This window comes from Sinocyclocheilus rhinocerous, unplaced genomic scaffold (genome assembly GCF_001515625.1).
Source record: "Sinocyclocheilus rhinocerous isolate Xijiao unplaced genomic scaffold, SAMN03320098_v1.1 scaffold623, whole genome shotgun sequence".
NCBI lineage: Eukaryota > Metazoa > Chordata > Actinopteri > Cypriniformes > Cyprinidae > Sinocyclocheilus > Sinocyclocheilus rhinocerous.
Window position 1 is genome coordinate 855,000 of NW_015644631.1, and position 20,058 is coordinate 875,057.

General features: G+C 33.9%; 3 protein-coding genes across 4 annotated transcripts in view; 2 read left to right on the plus strand and 1 right to left on the minus strand.

Moving 5' to 3' along the window:
• Nucleotides 1–4,725, plus strand: part of LOC107758645 (ras-related protein Rab-7a-like) — an 8,671-nt gene extending 3,946 nt beyond the window's left edge. For both annotated transcript variants that reach the window (XM_016576436.1, XM_016576437.1), the window contains exons 5-6: nt 3,173–3,301; nt 3,762–4,725. In XM_016576436.1, coding sequence (XP_016431922.1) covers nt 3,173–3,301; nt 3,762–3,851 — 219 coding nt within the window. In that variant the 3' untranslated portion in view covers nt 3,852–4,725. The remainder of the gene's footprint in view (nt 1–3,172; nt 3,302–3,761) is intronic.
• An 895-nt stretch (nt 4,726–5,620) lies between these two features.
• Nucleotides 5,621–6,731, minus strand: LOC107758603 (EKC/KEOPS complex subunit LAGE3-like). Its single transcript, XM_016576373.1, has 3 exons — nt 6,654–6,731; nt 6,306–6,434; nt 5,621–6,049 (listed from the first exon to the last, which is right to left on the minus strand). The coding sequence occupies exons 1-3, from the start codon at nt 6,698–6,700 to the stop codon at nt 5,935–5,937; spliced, it is 291 nt and encodes a 96-aa protein (XP_016431859.1). The 5' UTR covers nt 6,701–6,731; the 3' UTR covers nt 5,621–5,934.
• Nucleotides 6,732–8,925: 2,194 nt separating this feature from the next.
• Nucleotides 8,926–18,201, plus strand: LOC107758604 (cGMP-dependent protein kinase 1-like). Its single transcript, XM_016576374.1, has 18 exons — nt 8,926–9,341; nt 9,431–9,545; nt 9,626–9,792; nt 10,653–10,766; nt 13,333–13,438; nt 13,564–13,627; nt 13,742–13,819; nt 13,905–13,999; nt 14,101–14,166; nt 15,142–15,216; nt 15,302–15,398; nt 15,478–15,617; nt 16,007–16,096; nt 16,179–16,400; nt 16,450–16,644; nt 17,565–17,627; nt 17,734–17,800; nt 18,061–18,201. Exons 1-18 carry the CDS (start codon nt 9,146–9,148, stop codon nt 18,157–18,159), a joined length of 2,049 nt encoding a protein of 682 aa, XP_016431860.1. The 5' UTR covers nt 8,926–9,145; the 3' UTR covers nt 18,160–18,201.
• Nucleotides 18,202–20,058: the final 1,857 nt, after the last annotated feature.

Here is a 20,058-nt window from a genome sequence, read left to right on the forward strand (position 1 = left end):
GTGGTCTCTCTCTCTCTCATTTGGATGCACGTCTTGCCGCATTGTTTCTCTCTTATAACCTCATTATTTCTCATTAATAACCTAACTGAAGCAGCACATGCCCTTGATACGAATTCTAAAAGTGACGTATGTTTAACTGTCAACTTGAGCTTTGAATCCGTGGCGGAAGGAAGTAGTTCCGCACAAAAGAGGGTTTTATTAGGCACTCCGTTGTTTCTTGTTTAATTACACGCATGTTCCGTCGAACTGTTGTATAAACGCAATATCACTCTCGTACTCGAGCGATATTGCTCATATAGGCTACAGTCTGACGTTCTACATGTCTGCTGGAACAGTACTGTGTTTTCAGTTTCGATTCACTGCTGTGTTTGAGTCACTTTAATTTGCATTTGGGAACGCAGCATTCGTCATTAGAATCGTTTATAAGTCTGTTGTTGTTTACAAAGAGAAGTTTCAGTGTCACATGATCCTTCAGAAATCATTCTAACATGCTGATTTGCTGCTCAGAAACATTTACCATTTATTATTATCAGTGTTAAAAACTGTTTTGCTGCTTAACATTTTTGTGGAAACAATGATTCCACTCAAACATTTGTGGTAAGATTTAAAAGAGAGCGAAATTAATAATTGTATTCATCATACATTAAAGTGATTGTAAATAAATTTAATAAATATATTTGGTAAATGCAAATATATGCTGTTCATTGAACTTTTTATTTATCCTGAAAAATAAAATGTATCCCCATTTCCACACAGAATATGAAGCAGCACAACTCTTTTCAACATTGATAATAATTAGAAATGTTTCTTCAGAAATCATTCTAACATGCTGATTTGCTGCTCAGAAACATTTACCATTTATTATTATCAGTGTTAAAAACTGTTTTGCTGCTTAACATTTTTGTGGAAACAATGATTCCACTCAAACATTTGTGGTAAGATTTAAAAGAGAGCGAAATTAATAATTGTATTCATCATACATTAAAGTGATTGTAAATAAATTTAATAAATATATTTGGTAAATGCAAATATATGCTGTTCATTGAACTTTTTATTTATCCTGAAAAATAAAATGTATCCCCATTTCCACACAGAATATGAAGCAGCACAACTCTTTTCAACATTGATAATAATTAGAAATGTTTCTTGAGCATCAAGAACTGGAGTAGAACTGGATGCAGAAAATTATAAATTATAGGAATAAATTACATTTTATAATATATTAAAATAGAAACCTTTTGTTATTTGTAATATTTCACAATATTGCTGTTTTTACTTTATTTTTGATCAAAATCAAATAAATGCAGCCTTGGTGAGCAGAAAAGATTGATTTCAAAATCATTAATAATTGTAATGTTTCCAAACATTTGGCAGATACTTTAATAATAACAATTATATTAATACTTTTATTATATTATATTATATTACATTACATTTTATAATATTAATTATTATCGTGATTATTAAATACTGCTTTTTATTTTTACAGGACAATAGTATGTATTAAAATATAAGATATATCTTTTCATGTGATAAAAATTTTTTTTTTAAATAAGTGTTGCGGCGTGGCCAGATTTTCCTGCTTTTTTGTCTCTAGTCCTCATTTCTCCCCATTTTTCTCATTTTTGTGTGCAGCTACTGTCAACGTTTGTTTGTGAAAGTGGTATTCAATTCAATTCAAGTTTATTTGTATTGCGCTTTTTACGATACAAATCGTTGCAAAGCAACTTTACAGAAAATTAAGTTTAAGGTATCCGTATAGCGGATCGAGGAATATTTATTAGTCAATTAGCAGATGAGACCAGCTTATTTTTAAGAGACGCTTCCCAAATCTCTATAGCAATTAATTGTATAAAACTTTTATCTGAAGCTTCAGGTCTTAATTTAAACATAAGTAAATGTGAATTAATGTCTATTAAAGATTGTACAGCACCCACTATTTATATAATATTCCATATTACATATTTAGGCATTGTGATGACAAAATGTGAATGTGCAAAGAAAGTCAAACATCCTTTTCAAAAAAAGGTAAAAATGATGTTGGACAATTTTGAAGTTGGAGGAGAAAATGAGATGGAGTTTTTCACCCTACCCCACCTTTTTGAACCAGAGTACACAGATGCTAACCGCGCGTGACCTTTCCAACGGGATTACGTAATGCATGAATTTCAGGACGCACATCGCGGAGCTAGTGCAAGATGAGCATTTGTGGTTAAAAGTATATACATTTCTTTTTTTCTTTTTTTTTTAGAAAACGACAGATCGTTTCGCTAGATGAGACCTTTATTCCTTGGCTGGGATCGTATAGAGCCCTTTAAAGCTGCATTGAAACTGCAATTTAGACCTTCAACCCATTGATCCCCATTTAAGTCCATTATATGGAGAAAAATCCTGAAATCTTTTCCTCAAAAACCTTAATTTCTTTTTCGACTGAAGAAATAAAGACATGAACATCTTGGATGACATGGGGGGGTGAATAAATGATCAGGAAATTTTAATTCTGGAAGTGAACTAATACTTTAATGTTATTATATACATTATATATTATTATATTTGTGTATATTAATTTTAGTTGAAGTTTTAGTAAAAAATTTTTTTTTTTTGTGAAATTATTGTTATTTTTATTAGTTTTTTTCCTGAGGTCCACTTACAATGTTACTCAAGTCTTTTTGCACCTATAAATAATTTATATTATACATTTTTATGTTATATTATTTATAGTTTTTATATTATTTAGTATTTTTATTTTTATATTTTTCATTTCCACTTGAAAGTTTCTGTAATTTTGTTGTTTGTCTTTTTTTTTTTACTTTGGTCCTTTTACACCTTTATTCTTTCTTTTAATTTGAAAGTTTTAAGTAATTTTGTTGTATGTTTTTGTAATTGTATTAGTTTATATATGTTTAATTGATTTTATTTCAGTTTTAGATAGAATTATTTTAGTATATCAAGTTAAGCTAATTTAAAATAAGAAATGTTATATTAGCAACTAGCTGAAATAAAAAACTTTTTTTTTTTACTTTAATTTTTTCATTTCAATCAACGTTTATTTTAAGTATTTTTTTTATTTAGTTTTAGTTAATGATAATAACCCTGGTATTGATTCTAAAATCAAAGACTGGATGAGCCACATATCAATTTATTATATTGACTAACTGACTGCCCTGTACAGGTGACAACGAAACGAGCCCAGGCGTGGTGTCAGAGCAAAAGCAATATCCCGTACTTTGAGACCAGTGCAAAAGAGGCCATCAACGTGGACCAAGCCTTCCAAACGATCGCTCGCAACGCCCTCAAACAGGTACGCACTGTTTGACATTAGGGGTGGGAATCTCTAGGCACCTCACGATTCGATTACGATTCAGAGGGCTGCGATGCGATGATAAAAAGATTATCGATGCATCTTTCTTTCTATACATTTTCTTTGTTCTCACTGTGTGACTATTAAAGCAAAGTATTTGTAATGATCAATAATGAATTTACTTCCAATGTCTTTTATTAATAAAACAAATGGAAGTGATTTGGCAAGTCATCTGGAAGTTTATATTTGCCAGTATTGCAAAGAACCATCAGGAAAAGAAATGTGTGGCTCCTTGATGTGCAAAAATTATATACAATATTATAATGTTTGCGAATGTTTTGACATTTGTGAATTGATTCCGAGTCGTCCACATCTGTATCGCGATGCATTTATTTTATGCATTTATTTATTTTTAATAACAGCACCTCCACTCTGATACTAATGTCTGCCCATCTCACAGGAGTCTGAGGTTGAGACGTACGACTTCCCAGACCAGATTAAACTGAGAGATGACAGACCCGTGTCCTCTGGTGACGGCTGCAGCTGCTGAGATGGGATGTATGGAGACAGAGGGGACCAGAGATGCAGAGGGGAGCCAGTGTGGGGCAGACCGATCCCGAAGTGCAAAACATCCAGCATTCAGAAGAAAACTTCCTTCCCAAACTTGTATGTAAAGAACTGTTAGGAATTTAAAGAAACTCCCTGCTACAGCATCACTTTTAATATAACTACCTTTAAGGATATTATTTCTATGAGAAAGAGATGAAACATGATAGTTATTCTATTATTTACAAGTGATTATTTTTTTTGTTTCTTGTATTGTTTATTCCTTGCAGATTATAGTCTTTCAGACTCGTCTCCTGCTTGTATGTCTTTCTGTGCTTTTTACTTCTTTTTAGGATGTAGAAGCAGTCTTCCTTGAAATTCCTATATTTTGCCAAATCCTTTAATATGCTAAACTTAATTATTTAACTAAAAAGTTATACGCACACTCAGAATAAACAGCCCAACATGTCACAATATCAAAATCCTCAGCAAGAGCTACCAAGACCAGAAAGAAATATTTAAAGTTTGTGCCTAAGGACGCCCACTTACATGGTACAGTCTTCAGTGCAGGAAGGCTGGTGGTGTCGAATGAACATTTTGGGGATCTGGGAGCTCACGAAGTCTTAAGTGCAATAATTTTAACCATGCAACACAATTTCTTTCACTTCGAACGAAAGTGTTTCCCCAGTTTTAATGTATGAATGTAACATTAATGATTAATTCCTGTCTTGACCTCATGCTGTTTAATTTCTAGGTTTACAGTTTATTTTTATGTTCATATAGTAGACATTTCTAACGGGTTCATCTCATTGAACAAATTATGGGTATGATGTAGGTCAAATAAAGGAAAGCTGAAATCGGAGAGTGAGTCCTGACGACCCTTGAATCCGTGCGATTTTTTTTTTACGTCTTTATTTCTATTAGCCAGTGTTGTAGATTATTTTGATCGAAAACTCTTAGTGATGTCTGCCAATAGAAACCAATAAACACATCTGTCCCTCTTTTATAAAACAATTACCTTGAACAGTCAAATCAATTCTCGGTTGTTTTATCAACAATGCTCCATTAATAAATCTTTATTCAAATGACAAAACTCGTTTGTTTTGGCTTCTGTTACACTGATAAAATTTACTTAAAATTTGCTGAAACTTTTCTCGACCTCAGGCCGTCCAAGATGTAGATGAATTATTTTCTTCATCAGAACAGGTTTTGAAAAATGTAGCATTTCATCACTTGCTCACCAATGGATCCTCTGCAGTGAATGGGTGCCGTCAGAATGAGAGTCCAAACAGCTGATAACACCGTTACAGAAATCCACACGGCTACAGTCCAACAATTAACGTCTTGTGAAGGGAAAAGCTGCATGTTCGTAAGAAACAAATTGATCATTAAGGTGTTTTAAACTTTAAACCTTCATTTCTGGCCAAAATATGGCCATAATCATAACTCCTCCTCCTCCAGTGAAAGAGTCCATCCCCTGTTGTCCTCTCACTTCAAAATCCACTGACATATTTGTTTAGACCTGTATTCTCTAAAATGGTGCTTGATCTGTGCATATTTCTCTCCTGATTCAGACAAACGTTTTCATTGGCGAAAGCAATATTCTAGATAGAGGACCAAAAGCAATGGTTTAAAATTAAAACGTCTTAATGATCAATGTGTTTATTACAAACAAGACGTTAATAGATGGACTGTAGTCGTGTGGATTTCTGTAATGTTTTTATTAGCTGTTCGGACTCTCATTCTGACGGCACCCATTCACTGCAGAGGATCCATTGGTGAACAAGTGATGTAATGCTACATTTCTCCAAATCTGTTCTGATGAAGAAACAAACTCTGTATCTTGTATGGTCTGAGGGTAATTTTTTAGTAAATTTTAATTGTTGGGTGAAATATTCCTTTAACACAACTCAAAACAATTGTCTTAAGACATGAGCAAAAGCCACATTGATTACGCTTTTTAAGTCCTCGCAGTCCATACTGAACACACGGCAGCAGATGTTTCTCTTTTACATCCTCCTAACATGGTGCAAACAGCATCTGCATCCACATTTCTGCTCTGATGCTTGTATTTGTCTCTCAAAGTGTCATTGTGAAACAGGCGGTCCAAATGCATCCATAGTTTCCATCACTAGAGACAAATGGTCCAAGAATGAACTTACAGAAACACGTAGAATACGGGCTTCATCTGCAGTCCATCTCCTATAAAGACATGACCAAAAATCTGATTTGTTTTATTGTGTATAATAGAAATGTTCTGTTAATTTCAACAACAAAACACGCATTTCTTTTTTTTTTATGAATTAATATCACAAATACATAGGATAGTATTTGAAAGGAAAGAGGAAAATCTGGTAATTAGACCAGTGTGGCAAAGTGTGCCGACCTAAATCTAAATTAGGACAACTATTTTAAACGCTAGACTTTTGTAGGTGATCGTTCATGTGCTTAAACTCACACAGACAGTGTGTGTCCTGAAACATCCAGATTTTTAGTGATTCCTCCTTTCCTGGGCTCAGGATCAGGAGATAAAGACTGCAGGGCGATAGCTGCCTCTCTCTCAGATGGGAAAGGTACCTTTAAAAAGCTGATGTTTTGTTAAAGTTAAACAAAACAGGGCTTTAAAAAAAACATGCACCTCTGTTTCTCATACATTGACCGATCTACTGTGTTACTTGGCTGCACATGTCTGTGCTGTTCTCAGGTAAGAGCTGAAAAGTCTTAATAAATCCCAAAATATAAAAGCAGAGTTCAACTGTGTCATAGTAAATTAGTTGGACATTTAGGAACAGCAGTAAAAGGATACAATTCAAGTTTTCTATCTGAATCGTTTTCACTCACGCAAGCCGCCATGTTGACATGTTTTGCTAGGCTTCAGATTGAAAGCGGCATTTTCGTCATGTTTTGATTAAACGTAACCCTTATTTTCATAAATAACATTCGACAAAGTTTGATTTTACATTACAGCTAAAATGTAGTGTAAAATCTAAAATGCTTTTCTTATATTTAATGATATGTTTAGTGATTATTGTACTCTTGGTTTAGATTATCATAGTCAAAAATATAATTCATATTTTTATGATGAATTTTCATATTTTAGATTGACAGGAACGAGAGTAAATGAATATAATCTACACAAAAATACAGTAGTAAAAATAATTTATGAAGTGATGTTATTTACATAAATATATCAAACGGTGATTAGCATTTAAATAAATGTTATATCATTTTGTCAAATTATTGTAATTAATATTATGATATTATTTTGTAAATGCCGCGAAGTAAGCGCACGGACATTTTCTAAACTTACTCATTTAAATGAATCATTCGAATGAATCGATTCGGAACGAATCGGAATGCTTCATACAAGAGCGAGTAAACATTTAAGAGAACGCGCGCAAAGTCGTTACAAAAATAGCTATTTGTCACGTTACACTGTTTCTTGTCGATATAAGTAGCTCGTTGCTGGAAAAGCTACATAGCTACTGTCACTCGTGTCACCGAAAACGTAGTTATTATTAGTAGCGTGACTAATTTTACTTCTTTAACAGCGGTCAGTTCAAATGAATCAAACCTACAGTCAGAAACACACCTGCAGCATCTTCACTCTTCATCACAAATGGCAGACAGCAAGACTCGTTATGAGGTCGCAAGCTTCGTTTTTGGACGCAGAGGTGGAGGCGCATAGGATGCAGTCTAGTTAGTGTGGGTAGGCAGCGCACTAGGTGTTGAAACACAACCGAGTCTGTCCCTGGTCATCTGCGCTGGATCGATCGGTTCAGTCCTCTGTGCTCTTTATTGTAGGTAAGTCCGACACGGCGGAACCTCTTTTATTACATGATTTAATTTTATTTCAAGCGAGAACTTTTTCCTTTTATGAAAAATCTTAAAAACATAAATGACAGAGTGCTAAATATTTTTCCATATCTCTTTTTATGTAATGATGATACGAGTTTAAACAGCTTACCTGGGAAGTGTTTTTTACAAGGACCATAATGATAATCATTCTAATAAGCCTTTCTTATTTTGTTACTTGTTTTTCTCTTGCTATTGCCTATGTCTTTATGCCTGAATACTGAAAAGAAATTATATAATTTAGAAAACAATGTGCTAAACATGTACAATGTAATATATAAAGAAATAACATCGAAATCACTCCTGTTCCGTTTCATCGCTATATGGTTCTCGGTGTATTTGTTCATCTAAATATTTATTTTTTATATATTTTATTTTCATTTTAAAATTATTTTTCTATAGTGGGTTTTTATTTATCGGGGATTCAAAGAAACTGAAAATAAACTGGATTTTGACAATGTAAAACAAGGAAACATAATAATGTAAACTAAATAGGAAATGTTTAAAACCAAGTAGGAGACTATGAAATTCATATTTTATAAAAAAAAAAAAAAATATATATATATATATATTAATTCATAATTTCCATAATTTAATTCAATAATTTTTCAAATTCAGCTTCACACTTGAATTGTTGCACTAACAATTTGTAATTAAAAAAATATTCAAAAAGAAAGCATTTTTAAGTTTATTTTAAGTTTCATTTATTCATAAACTTAATAAGAAATATTTCAACCTTTATTTTATTCAACCTTTATTTATAAAGCACTTTCAAAACCATAAAAATGGATCATTCACAATTGTCAGACCTAATCAAATGTAGAAAGCCTGTTAAAACAATTAAGTCTTGTTTTATAAGTCTTGTTTAACATTTGAGACCAAATACTAAGAAACTGTAAAATTCATGTTAATTTTTGAAATTCATCTTCACATTTGAATCGTTACTCTCATGTGACCCTGGACCACAAAACCAGTCTTAAGTGTCAATTTTTCGAAATTGAGATTTATACACCATCTGAAAGCTGAATAAATAAACTTTCCATTATTTGAGAATATTTGGCCGAGATACAACTATCTGAAAATCTGGAATCTGAGGGTGTCAAAAAATCAAAATATTGAGAAAATCGCCTTTAAAGTTGTCCAAATGATATAATTTGTAATGAAAAAACTGTATTCAAAAAGAAAGCATTTTCAAGGGCACTCCACTGTATTTACTAGCTATTAATTTTATTTACACTGTATTTCTGTTTAATTTATTCATAATTCTGTCCTCATCATCCCATCAGCTGTAACACTTCCATTTCCTTCTGACTGAGATCAATAACGTGTCAGAAACATCCATCTCAAACCCTGTAAAGCTGCTTGTTCGGATGTGTTTTACTGATTTCTTTATTGGATTTCATTGCTTTTATGGATGCATAATCCTCCAGCGGTGACGGGCTGATGGGAACTCTCCGTGACCTCCAGTTTGCCCTGCAGACTAAGATTGAGGAGCTGCGGCAACGTGACGCCCTCATCGATGAGCTGGAGCTGGAGCTGGACTCTAAAGATGACCTCATCAGACAGCTGCAGGGCGAGCTGGACCGTCTCCGCACCGCCTCGGTCTCACTCAACCCCTCCGGGACGACAGAAGTCACCGGTGAGCTGGGAACTCAATCAAATGCCTGGATTAACCATACGGACACATGTTATTTATTGTTGCATTTTATTTTATCGGTGCCGGAGCAGCGTTACCAGATGAGCCCCAGCGAACTAAACGCCAGGCCATTTCAGCCGAACCCACAGGGCTGGATCCAAATCAACTCACCCACGTCACCCTCACCAACTACAGCAAGAGCGAGGAGTGAGTTAGAGCCCGTACACATGAGTGAAATAGAAAAGCAACATGTTTGATTGCGTCCCATCTCCCTGTGCTCATCCCAGGTCTCGAGAGTTGATCCAGAAGGCTCTTTTGGAGAATGATTTCATGAAGCACCTGGAGGCCAGTCAGATCCTCACCATCATGGACTGCATGTATCCCACCACACTGACACAGGGCTGTTGCGTCATCCAGGAGGGCGACGACGGCTCTACCGTCTACGTCCTGGAAGGTGAGGAGCATCTATTTCAAATCTACTATTTTTACTTTATGATCAGTTAAAACTATTTGGAGAAACCGTTTATGTAAAACTGAAAGGGTCCCTAACAACAGCGTTTTGTTTTTATGCTAACCTCTGTCAAGTGGGCTGTTGAATTTGCTGCCTGTTCGTCATGTGTTTGTGACAGCGATCCTCCGTGCAAAGAGAACACTTCACATGATGTGTGCTATTATTTCATGGCTTTGCACAAGAATAGTTCAAGCACAAAAAACTAAAATTCTGTCATTATTTACTCAAAACCCATATTCTGTTTATTGTTTGGAACACAAAGGAGAATTTAAATATTTTTTGTTGCTGCTTCTTTTAAATAAACCTATTCAAAAGTTTGGGGTTGGTAAGATTTTGGAATGTTTTTGAAAGAAGTCTCTTCTGCTCACCAAGGCTGCATTTATTAGAAAAAAAGTACAGTACAAATAAAAGTAATATTTTAAAAATATTATAACTATTTTCTATTTGAAAATAGATATGTTAAAATGTAATTTATTTCTGTGATACAAAGCTGAATTTTCAGCATCATTACTCCAGTCTTCAGAGTCACATGATCCTTCAGAAATCATTCTAATATGCTGATTTGCTTCTCATGAAACATTTCTTATTAATATCTATATTGAAAACACAATATTTTTAATGAATAGAAAGTTCAAAATGTTTATTTGAAATAGAAATCTTTTGTAACCTTCTAAACTATATTTTTTCATCAATTTAATGCATCTTTGCTGAATAAAAGTATTAACGGTTCGCCTACACACATTCATCTCATTCTCAGACTCAAGGTTGTTGGGTTTGTGTGTGTGTGTGTGTGTTGTGTGCAGAGGGGTCGGTGGAGGTTACCAAAGGAGAGCAGAAGCTGTGCACCATCGAGCGGGGGAAAGTGTTCGGAGAGCTCGCAATACTCTATAACTGCACGCGCACGGCCACCGTCACGGGTGAGATTCACTCAGTCAAAATATTAGTCAAACTGGACCTAAAGGAAGCTGATTATTTAATGTTTCCTATTTCATACTCAAGCTGAGTTTTAATTGGATTTGCTTTATTAGTTTAACAAAACTGTACATTTATACTGTTAACATGTTTGGAGTTTAGAATAAATATATAAAAGTAAAAAGTAATATAAAATAATAAAGTAATATAGAGTAAAATAACAATAGATCAAATGGAGTAAAAAAGTTTAATTAACAAATTAGTTTTATATTAAATTCAATTTATTATATTAAATTTCAGAGAAAGTAACAATCAACCAGTTTACCAAAAAAAGGAACAAGATGTTTCATACAATCATAGAATAATTTAAATATTGAAATGTTAATAGTAATATAAAATAATACATCTATGTATGTACTGTATATATAGATTGTAGGTAAATATAGAGTAAAATAACAGAGCAAATTTATTAAATTGATTATTTATATTAGATTAAACAAAAGTGATTCATTAAATTAAATTCTAAAATAAATTTAATTAAGATATATAAAGGGTAAAAGTAATATGAAAATATTATGTATAATGTTAATATAGAGTCAATAACAATAGAGCAAATTGATTAAATAAGTATTATTACTAAAAAACATAATGGTTAATTAAATTAAATAAGTTAAATTAGGAAGGAACAGGATGTAACATACGAAAATTAAAATATATAATATATATAAAGTAATATGAAAATAGTACGATTAATAGAAAATAAATAACAATAGCGTAAACGGTGTAAATAGAAAAACTTACCAAAAAAAACAAAATGTTAAAAAATAATATACCATTGCAGAGTAAATTAAAAAATTATAAAAAAAAAAAAAAAAGAGAGATATAGGATGTGACATAATTAGTTAGTAGGAAGGATCAAGTAAAGATAAAAAATAAACCCAAACTATGCCAATAATGGTATTAAATTTAGTCACAGGGACACTCTTTCTTTGTCTGTAATTCTGACAAACAAAACATATAAGCCTGAACTTATAAGATCATAAATACAAAGTTTGTTGTCTTGAGTCTGAATTCCTGCTCATCTGCCAGCGCTGTGGGCTATAGACAAGTGAACATGGAGGAATCGGCAGTGTATAATTGCTGGGATGTTTGGCCATATGGTTTTTCTAATATATCCTCATCCTTTGCCCTTTTACGACACATCGGTTTAGTGTGATAGATTGGGGTGAAATGAGTTGACTCTGGTGGTGTCTGTTTAATCACAATAATAAATATTCAATTAAAATCAGGCCTTTGGCTGTTCCTGTTCATGCAAAGATCACTCTATATTTCCCTGTAAGAATCTCACCTGTGAACCCTGATCAGATTTCCTGCATTTCAACAAAAAGTGCTAAACAAAAGTGCCGCTCAGAATGAGTACAATTTAAGTTGGATTTGCATAATTATAGAATAATATAATTAATCAAAAATGTTTCTCAACTTGACACACATTGGCTTCATCAGCCAGCATAGTGTTTAAAGGAATAGTTCACCCCCAAAAAATGGTAAAAATAATGTACTTTCACTTAAGGGTGTACTCACTTTTGTGGCCAGCAGTTTAGACATTAATGGCTGTGTGTTGAGTTATTTTGAGGGGACAGCAAATTTACACTGTTATACAAGCTGTACACTCACTACTTTACATTGTAGCAAAGTGTCATTTCTTCAGTGTTGTCACATGAAAAGATATAATAAAATATTTACAAAAATGTGAGGGGTGTACTCACTTCTGTGAGATACTGTATATATATATATATATATATATATATATCACACACACACACACATATATATATACATACATACATAATAGAAGAACAGTTAGGGTTAGGGTTATGCAATTATGCCATCAAATAATATTTTGTCTTAAAATGAAGGTATTTTGAAGGTTGTTGTATTTGTTAGGAATTTATTTATTGGTTTTGCAGGTATTAATAAAATGACTCCAGAGTTTATTGGTGTTTACTGAGGAATATTAACAGTAGTATGTGATAGTGTTTGTGTGCGGTGGGCTGGCAGAGTAATTACTTTGAGTGGGATGTGAAGAGTTCTCAAAGCAGCAGCTGTCAGTCGTGTTGAGAGGAAGTACAGAACAAAAGTGTGTTGAGGTGAGGAGATCAAGCCCACATTTATATTTGCACATGTCCTTGTTTATGAATTATGAAGCAGAGAATTATAGTAAATCCGTCTGATCTGAAATGTTGTAATCCATGTCATAAATTTCAATAAAAGTGTTCTTGTCTGTAAAATTCCATGATTTAATATACTGTAGTACTATTTTTATTTATATAAAAAAGGTTTAATAATGTGATTGATTTATTTATTTAATTATAATTTAAATAATCCATTTTATTCATGAATTTTAGGAGCTTTTTGACTTTTACTTGAAAGGACAGTTTAAGAAACAATATATTCAGGAATTTGAATTAGTAGTACCATTTATTTGCATGGTAAGCCATCAATAGAATTAAACTGCACATTTTCAGGAATAATTTCCTCCTTCCTCACCATTATCGTCTTCTTCCCTTTCAGCCCTGACCGATATCAAACTATGGGCTATAGATCGACAGGGTTTCCAAACCATCATGATGAGAACTGGCCTTCTCAAGCATTCAAACTACATGGAGTTTTTGAGAAGGTAACACAATTTAGCATCAAATCAAATTCAACATCTGAAACCAAAATCAGAGTTTTGATACTATATGGAATTTAGGTTTAGTAAGACAAGTAGTAGTAATACTGTCACCTGAATTGTGTCATCAGTGTGCCCTCCTTCAAGACTCTCACTGAAGATGTGCTGAGTAAAGTAGCAGATGTTCTGGAAGAGGTGAAGTCTTTGAACACTGCATATTTATTCTAAAATCAATTCCGAATTGATTCATGTGATCTTTGTGACCTTCAGTATTTTTATTCTGTGTTGTTTTCGCTCTCTGTATTTTAGACTCACTACAGTGATGGCGACTACATCATTCGTCAGGGCGCTACTGGAGACACATTCTTCATCATCAGTGAGGGTCAGGTGAGAAAAGAGCCTTTCTGAGGCTTCCTGCTGAGTTGTAGAACAGAATATTTATTCTCGGTTTTGTGGCTGTTTTGCCCCACAGGTGAGGGTCACCCAGCAGAAATCAGCCAGTGAGGAGCCAGTGTTCCTGTCCACACTGTCTAGAGGAGATTGGTTTGGAGAGCAGGCTCTCAAAGGGTCAGGGAGAAACCTAATTTTTAGGGTCATAATTCTCATTTTAACCATTCTGGTTAAGATTTAAGAATATATTTTTTTACATTTTTCACTTTTCTTCCCAGGGAAGATGTGCGTACAGCAAATGTTACGGCTGTTGGAGATGTGACATGTCTGGTTGTGGACAGAGAGTGAGGAGCTCGCAGCACAATCACAATCAGTGATCGTTCAAAAACAGCAGTCACTATCTATCAGGATCACATCAGCACAAACAAAATCACAACCATCCCAAGCAAAGAAAATTGTAACTATCACAGTCAAAAATAATCATCACATTTAATCTAAATCATAACTCACAATGAACATCACAACAATCCCAATCAATCCAAATGATAACAATCACAATCGATATCTATCAACATAATAATCATTACATTTAGTCAGAACTATAACTATCACAATCCACAATATCATAACCATTGAATGGTTTTCCTCCTATTTCACCGGGAGGCAACAATTTGTTATATACCAGAAACACAAATCATCTACCAAATCCATCAGTTCTGGTGTACCTCAAGGTTCTGTTTTGGGCCCTCTCCTCTTTACGATTTATATGCTGCCAATTGGACAAATAATCAAACGCTATGGGTTTAACTTCCACTGTTACGCAGATGACATTCAAATTTATTTTAGCGCACCTTCCACCTCAGTGTTTCCTCAGCCTGCATTAAAAAATTGCATCAAGGACTCAAGCTTTGGCTGGAGGCAAATTACCTTAAATTTAACTCTGATAAAACTGAGGTAATTCTGATTGGCTCTAAAGCTGTCTCTGTATATTACTCTCAGCTCTTGGTATGTGTTCTGTCTTCTGATATTGATGTTTATTTGTTTCTGTTCCTTAAACCTGACTTGTAAAGTGACCTTGGGTGTTGGAAAGGCGCTATATAAATAAATAATAATTATTATTATTATTACCATCAAAATCATAACTATCAATATTAATATTTCAATCAAGATATCAAAATCATAGCAAGTCAGAACCGTCATAATCAGTCCAAATCAGAACTTGTACAATCACAATATCAGAACAATCAGTGAACTAATAACATCATCTCTCCTCTGTCTTGTCACATTTACTGACTGCTAATAAAACTCAACTCTAACAGGTCTTTCAAGCAGCTGATCGGAGGACTGGACAATATGAGCAACAAGATGTATGAGAGTGAAGAGGTGAAGGCCAGGTAAGCACATGATGAGCTGCTTCACATCCATCGATCAGAGATGAGGAGCATTCGGACTCACCAGAATAACTGACATCTCTCGTAGGTTGGAGGCAGAAGCCGCGTTCTTCTCTAATATGTCTCTCAGTGACTTCCGTGTGATCTGCACGCTGGGGGTGGGCGGCTTCAGTCGGGTGGAGCTGGTAAGACGAGTAGTTCGATGTTTCTGTAGGGGTGATTAGAAGTATATTGAGAGAATGTGTTCATATTGATTCTCTACAGGTGCAGCTGAAGAACGATCACAGTCGCTCCTTTGCCATGAAGGTCCTGAAAAAGCGTCACATCTTGGACACGAGTCAGCAGGGCCACATCCTGTCTGAGAGATGCATCATGATGGAAGCCCACAGTCCTTTTACTGTCAGGTCTGTACAACTCAGTGCCAGTTGATAACTTAGTCACATGATTTGATTGATTTAACTGTTTTATGTGCAATGCAAAAGAAATCTTAAAGGGAAAACCTATATTTTGTATGAACCTATATTCACTCCTGCAATACATTGAGTTATGCAGAATTAAAACCATGAGTTTTTTTTACTTAGTCTCCTAAAGTCTTGAGACTGCTTTTGTGCTCCAGGGTCACATATTATATCTATTTATAGCAATTACAGTCTAATTATAATTATTATAATCTGATTATAATAACATAAAGAATGAAATAAAAATCTTAGTTGACAGATGACACTGTAACTCCACATATTTTATTAATCACATGGTATTTTTATGAAAAGCCCGTATTGGTTATATGTTTCAGACTTTATCAGACCTTCAGAGATTCGAAGTACCTGTACATGCTGCTGGAGGCGTGTTTGGGTGGAGAGCTGTGGACTCTGCTCAGAGACAGGTATCAGGATCCCGCTCAGTATTTTCTCACATTCTCCTGAAGGGATTGAGTGACTTACAGGAAGTTGTGTGGCTGTTTTCAGAGGCTCGTTTGATGACAGCACCACACGCTTCTACGCTGGATGTGTGGTGGAAGCTCTCGCTTTTCTACACTGCCGTGGAATCATCTACAGAGACCTGAAGCCTGAGAACATCATACTGGACCACCGTGGATATGCCAAGCTGGTAAGCAAAGCAGTGTCATTTTACTATTATTTATATACTAGTTTTAATTTTAATTTTAGTTTAAGGTTTAGTGCTTTTATGTAATTTTGTCAGTTTTTTGTAGTATTTTTATTTAGCTTTAAATTAAAGGAACACGCCACTATTTTTGAAAATAGGCTCATTTTCCAACTCCCCTAGAGTTAAATCCTCTGTGCCTCCAAGCCCACCTTTCTCAGGGTCAGATCCCATGAAGACGTACAACATTATTCTTCGAGGAATCGATATGGTGGAGTTTCCCAAGAAAATCACTAAGAGTGCTGCGAACTTGATCAAGAGACTGTGCAGGTACAAAGATAGAGTCAGCGTGTTTATTCAGAAAAGGCTGTTTAAAAAAACTGTTCTTTTGTTATGGAAACCTGAGCTGCTGAAATAACATTGTTCTGTATATTATTTTATTTTTATTTTTTGGGGGCGTTACAGAAATACAGTGACTTAGAAATTCTTACTGTATAACTTAGTTGAGGCTCACCTCTGCATTCGCACTATTTTCTGCAAGATGACAGTTGAAATATTACATTTATGTTGTGTCTGATTAATGCAATACAGTAACAAACAGTGTTTTATTTAAAAAAATCAGAGAGAAAAAAACTTAAATGCAGTGTCTTAAAAGAAAAAAAATAAAGAGAGAAAAGTGTTTTTGAAAAAAAAAAAAATTGGAGCGAGAAAAGGTTTTTTTGGAAGATACATTTTTTGGGGGAAAGAACAAATTTAGAGAGAAAAAGGTTTTTCAGGAGAGAGAAAAAATTTCAAAGTGAAAAAAAGGTTTTTTGAGAGAGACTAAAATGCTGAAAAAAATAAAGAGGGAAAAAGGTTTATTAGAAAAAAAAAAGTTTTTGTAAGAGAAAACATTTTTTTGGGAAAGAAAAAAAAATTAGAGAAAAGTTTCAGGAGAGAGAACAAGTTTGGAGAGAGAAAAAATGTTTTAGGGAGAGTTTTTTTCTCCAAAGTTTTTTTTTTTGAGAGAGAGAGAGAAAAATATCAGAGAGAAACAAATTTGGAGTGAAAAAAAAAATCTAAGGGCTTATGAAGGAGCTATTTTTTTTTAATTATCCCCCCCCCCTCCTTTTTTCACATTGCAGTTTTTTTCCATGTGTGAAATTTCGAAATCATGATGCAAATCATGATGCACATTTTTTAAGAAAAAAAAATTTATTTGATAATACATTTTGAAAAACAGCCATAAAGTGTGTCATATAACCTGGCAGGGACAATCCGTCTGAGAGACTCGGCAACCAGAAGAACGGCGTGAAGGACATCCAGAAACACAAGTACAGACGATACATGCAGCTCTGACATTATCACTACATATTGACTACTGCATTTCATTGAACAGTCATGATGTGTGGGCTGTGCTGGTTTTAATGTGTCTTGCAGATGGTTTGAGGGGTTTAACTGGGATGGTGTTCGTGAAGGAACCTTGACTTCTCCGTTTATACCAACTGTGAGCTTCTCCAGCAAATAAGAGAAATTAATCATTTGATGGACTGTTTTTAACTTGGAGGGATATGAAAAATACATATGTTCAAAATGAATTAGTCATCTCCGATAAATGAAAAGAAGTATTAGTTGACCTCACAAATCCTGATATAATTTTACTCCGTCTGAGATATTTTTAGAGAGTTGCAGTCCTGAGTGAGTGAGTTTCTTTGCTTTATCTTGCGTTTTCATCCAAAGAAAATGAGTTTGATTTGTTTGCCGCAGGTGGAAGGGCCTTTGGACACCAGTCATTTCGACTGTTTCCCAGAGGACACAGATGAGCCGCCGCCTGATGAAGAGTCCGGCTGGGACTTTGAGTTCTGATCGAAGGGACCAACTGCTTATATGAACGGCACAGAAACAGACGCCGCATTTCAGAATTAGATAGATCGATTTCTCTCTCGCTCTATATTTCAACAATATAAAATTTTTGTCTCATTTATGACTGTTGTTGTGAAGTATAGAGTATTTGTGTGGAATATGGAGTAAAAGTTTTACTTACAAAATTAAATTAATAAATTACTTGTATTAAATTAATAATTAAAATACACAGGACATAAGATGCACTGAAATGCAAGCAAAAAAAGCCCTTATATTATCTGCTACCAACACCATCACACACATTAATATATATAAACATTAATAATAAAGTTTATATATACAGTGCCGTGAAAAGGTTTTTGCCCCCTTCCTGTTTTTTTTTTTTTTTGCATATTTGTCACACTTAAAAGATTCAGATCATCAAACCAATTTTAATATTACGCAAAGATAATGCAAGTAAATACAAAATGCAGTTTACACACACATTTGTGGAAAAATGGTCCACTGCAAGGTGTATAAAAACCAAAGCAGAAAGAGTTTTAAATCAAGTTTATTAAGCAAAACAAGTCATTTTTGCTATTAAATGTAAATATTGATAAGTATTTCATTTCATTAGTTTTGTTCTACAGATCGACAGTTGATTGTGTGATATGATATGATATGATATATCAAGTATCAAGACTAAAAGATGAATGGAGCAGCACTGAATTAGCAGAAGATGCAGATCTTCACAAAAACAAACAGACATTTAAAATGATAATGCACTCAAAAATACATTCTGTCATCATTTACTCACCTTCACGTCATTGTAAACCAGTGATTTTCTCTCTTCTGTGGAAAACAAAGAGTGTGTTTTTGAATATCATCCACAGAAAAAAGTCAAAGGACTAGAAGTGCATGATGTAGAGTAAATGATGACAAAATGAACTATCCCTTCTTTCGCATGGAATTCAAGAAAGGTTCTGCCTTCACTAAATGTGTCAATGTTTTGCCACTCGATTCAATATTTAAACTATGCTGTAGTGAAAAATATACACTTGATGACCATCTAGTGAGGATTTCACACAGAAAGACTCTGCCAGCAGAATCTCACATGACGGCTCTGAATAACATGACTAGGCACAATTACTCACATTTTCTGATATAATTTCAGCACTAGAGTCTAGTGATCACCTGACGGTCATGCCTGTTATAATCAGGAGAATATATGATATGATTCAGGGGATGAATCACAAAGAGTCATTGTAGGTACAATGCTAAAAATCAAGAATATTATTATAGGCTAAAAATGCACAGCGATCTGTACAAACTGGTTTAGTTTTGTTCTTTGAGTGACTCTTCAGTTTTTCCACAGTTCTGCTTTTGAGGCTAAATGGTTTTAGATCAGTAGTTCTCAATTAGTGGATCAGGGGGAAAAAAATTTATTAACTAAACATTTAGCATAGCAAAATATCTGAAATATTAATATTTTAAATATATTAGAAATCTCTTTTGATGTCAAACTTATGTCCAAACCAGTGTTGTTATTGTTAACTAAAACTATTAAAAATTGTTTTTTGGTAACTGAAAAAAGCTAATATAAAAATCACATGAAAAACGTAGGTAAAGGTAAAATGTAGAAATGTTGCCTTGAAAACTTACTGAAACAAACTAAAAGATAAATTGAATCTAAAAATATTTTTTTAAATATCAAAAAAGGAAAAAATCACAAGTTTACTAAAATGAAAATGTTAAGGCTGAATCAAAATTTTAATGAATACTATAGTAGTATAGAAATAATATACAACCACATGCTGTTCAATTCAATACATTTTTCATGATAAGCTATTTTTGACTTGCCATTTGATGTCTAATGTTGTGAAGCGAAATCAGTTGAGAGCCACTGATCTACATCACAAAATC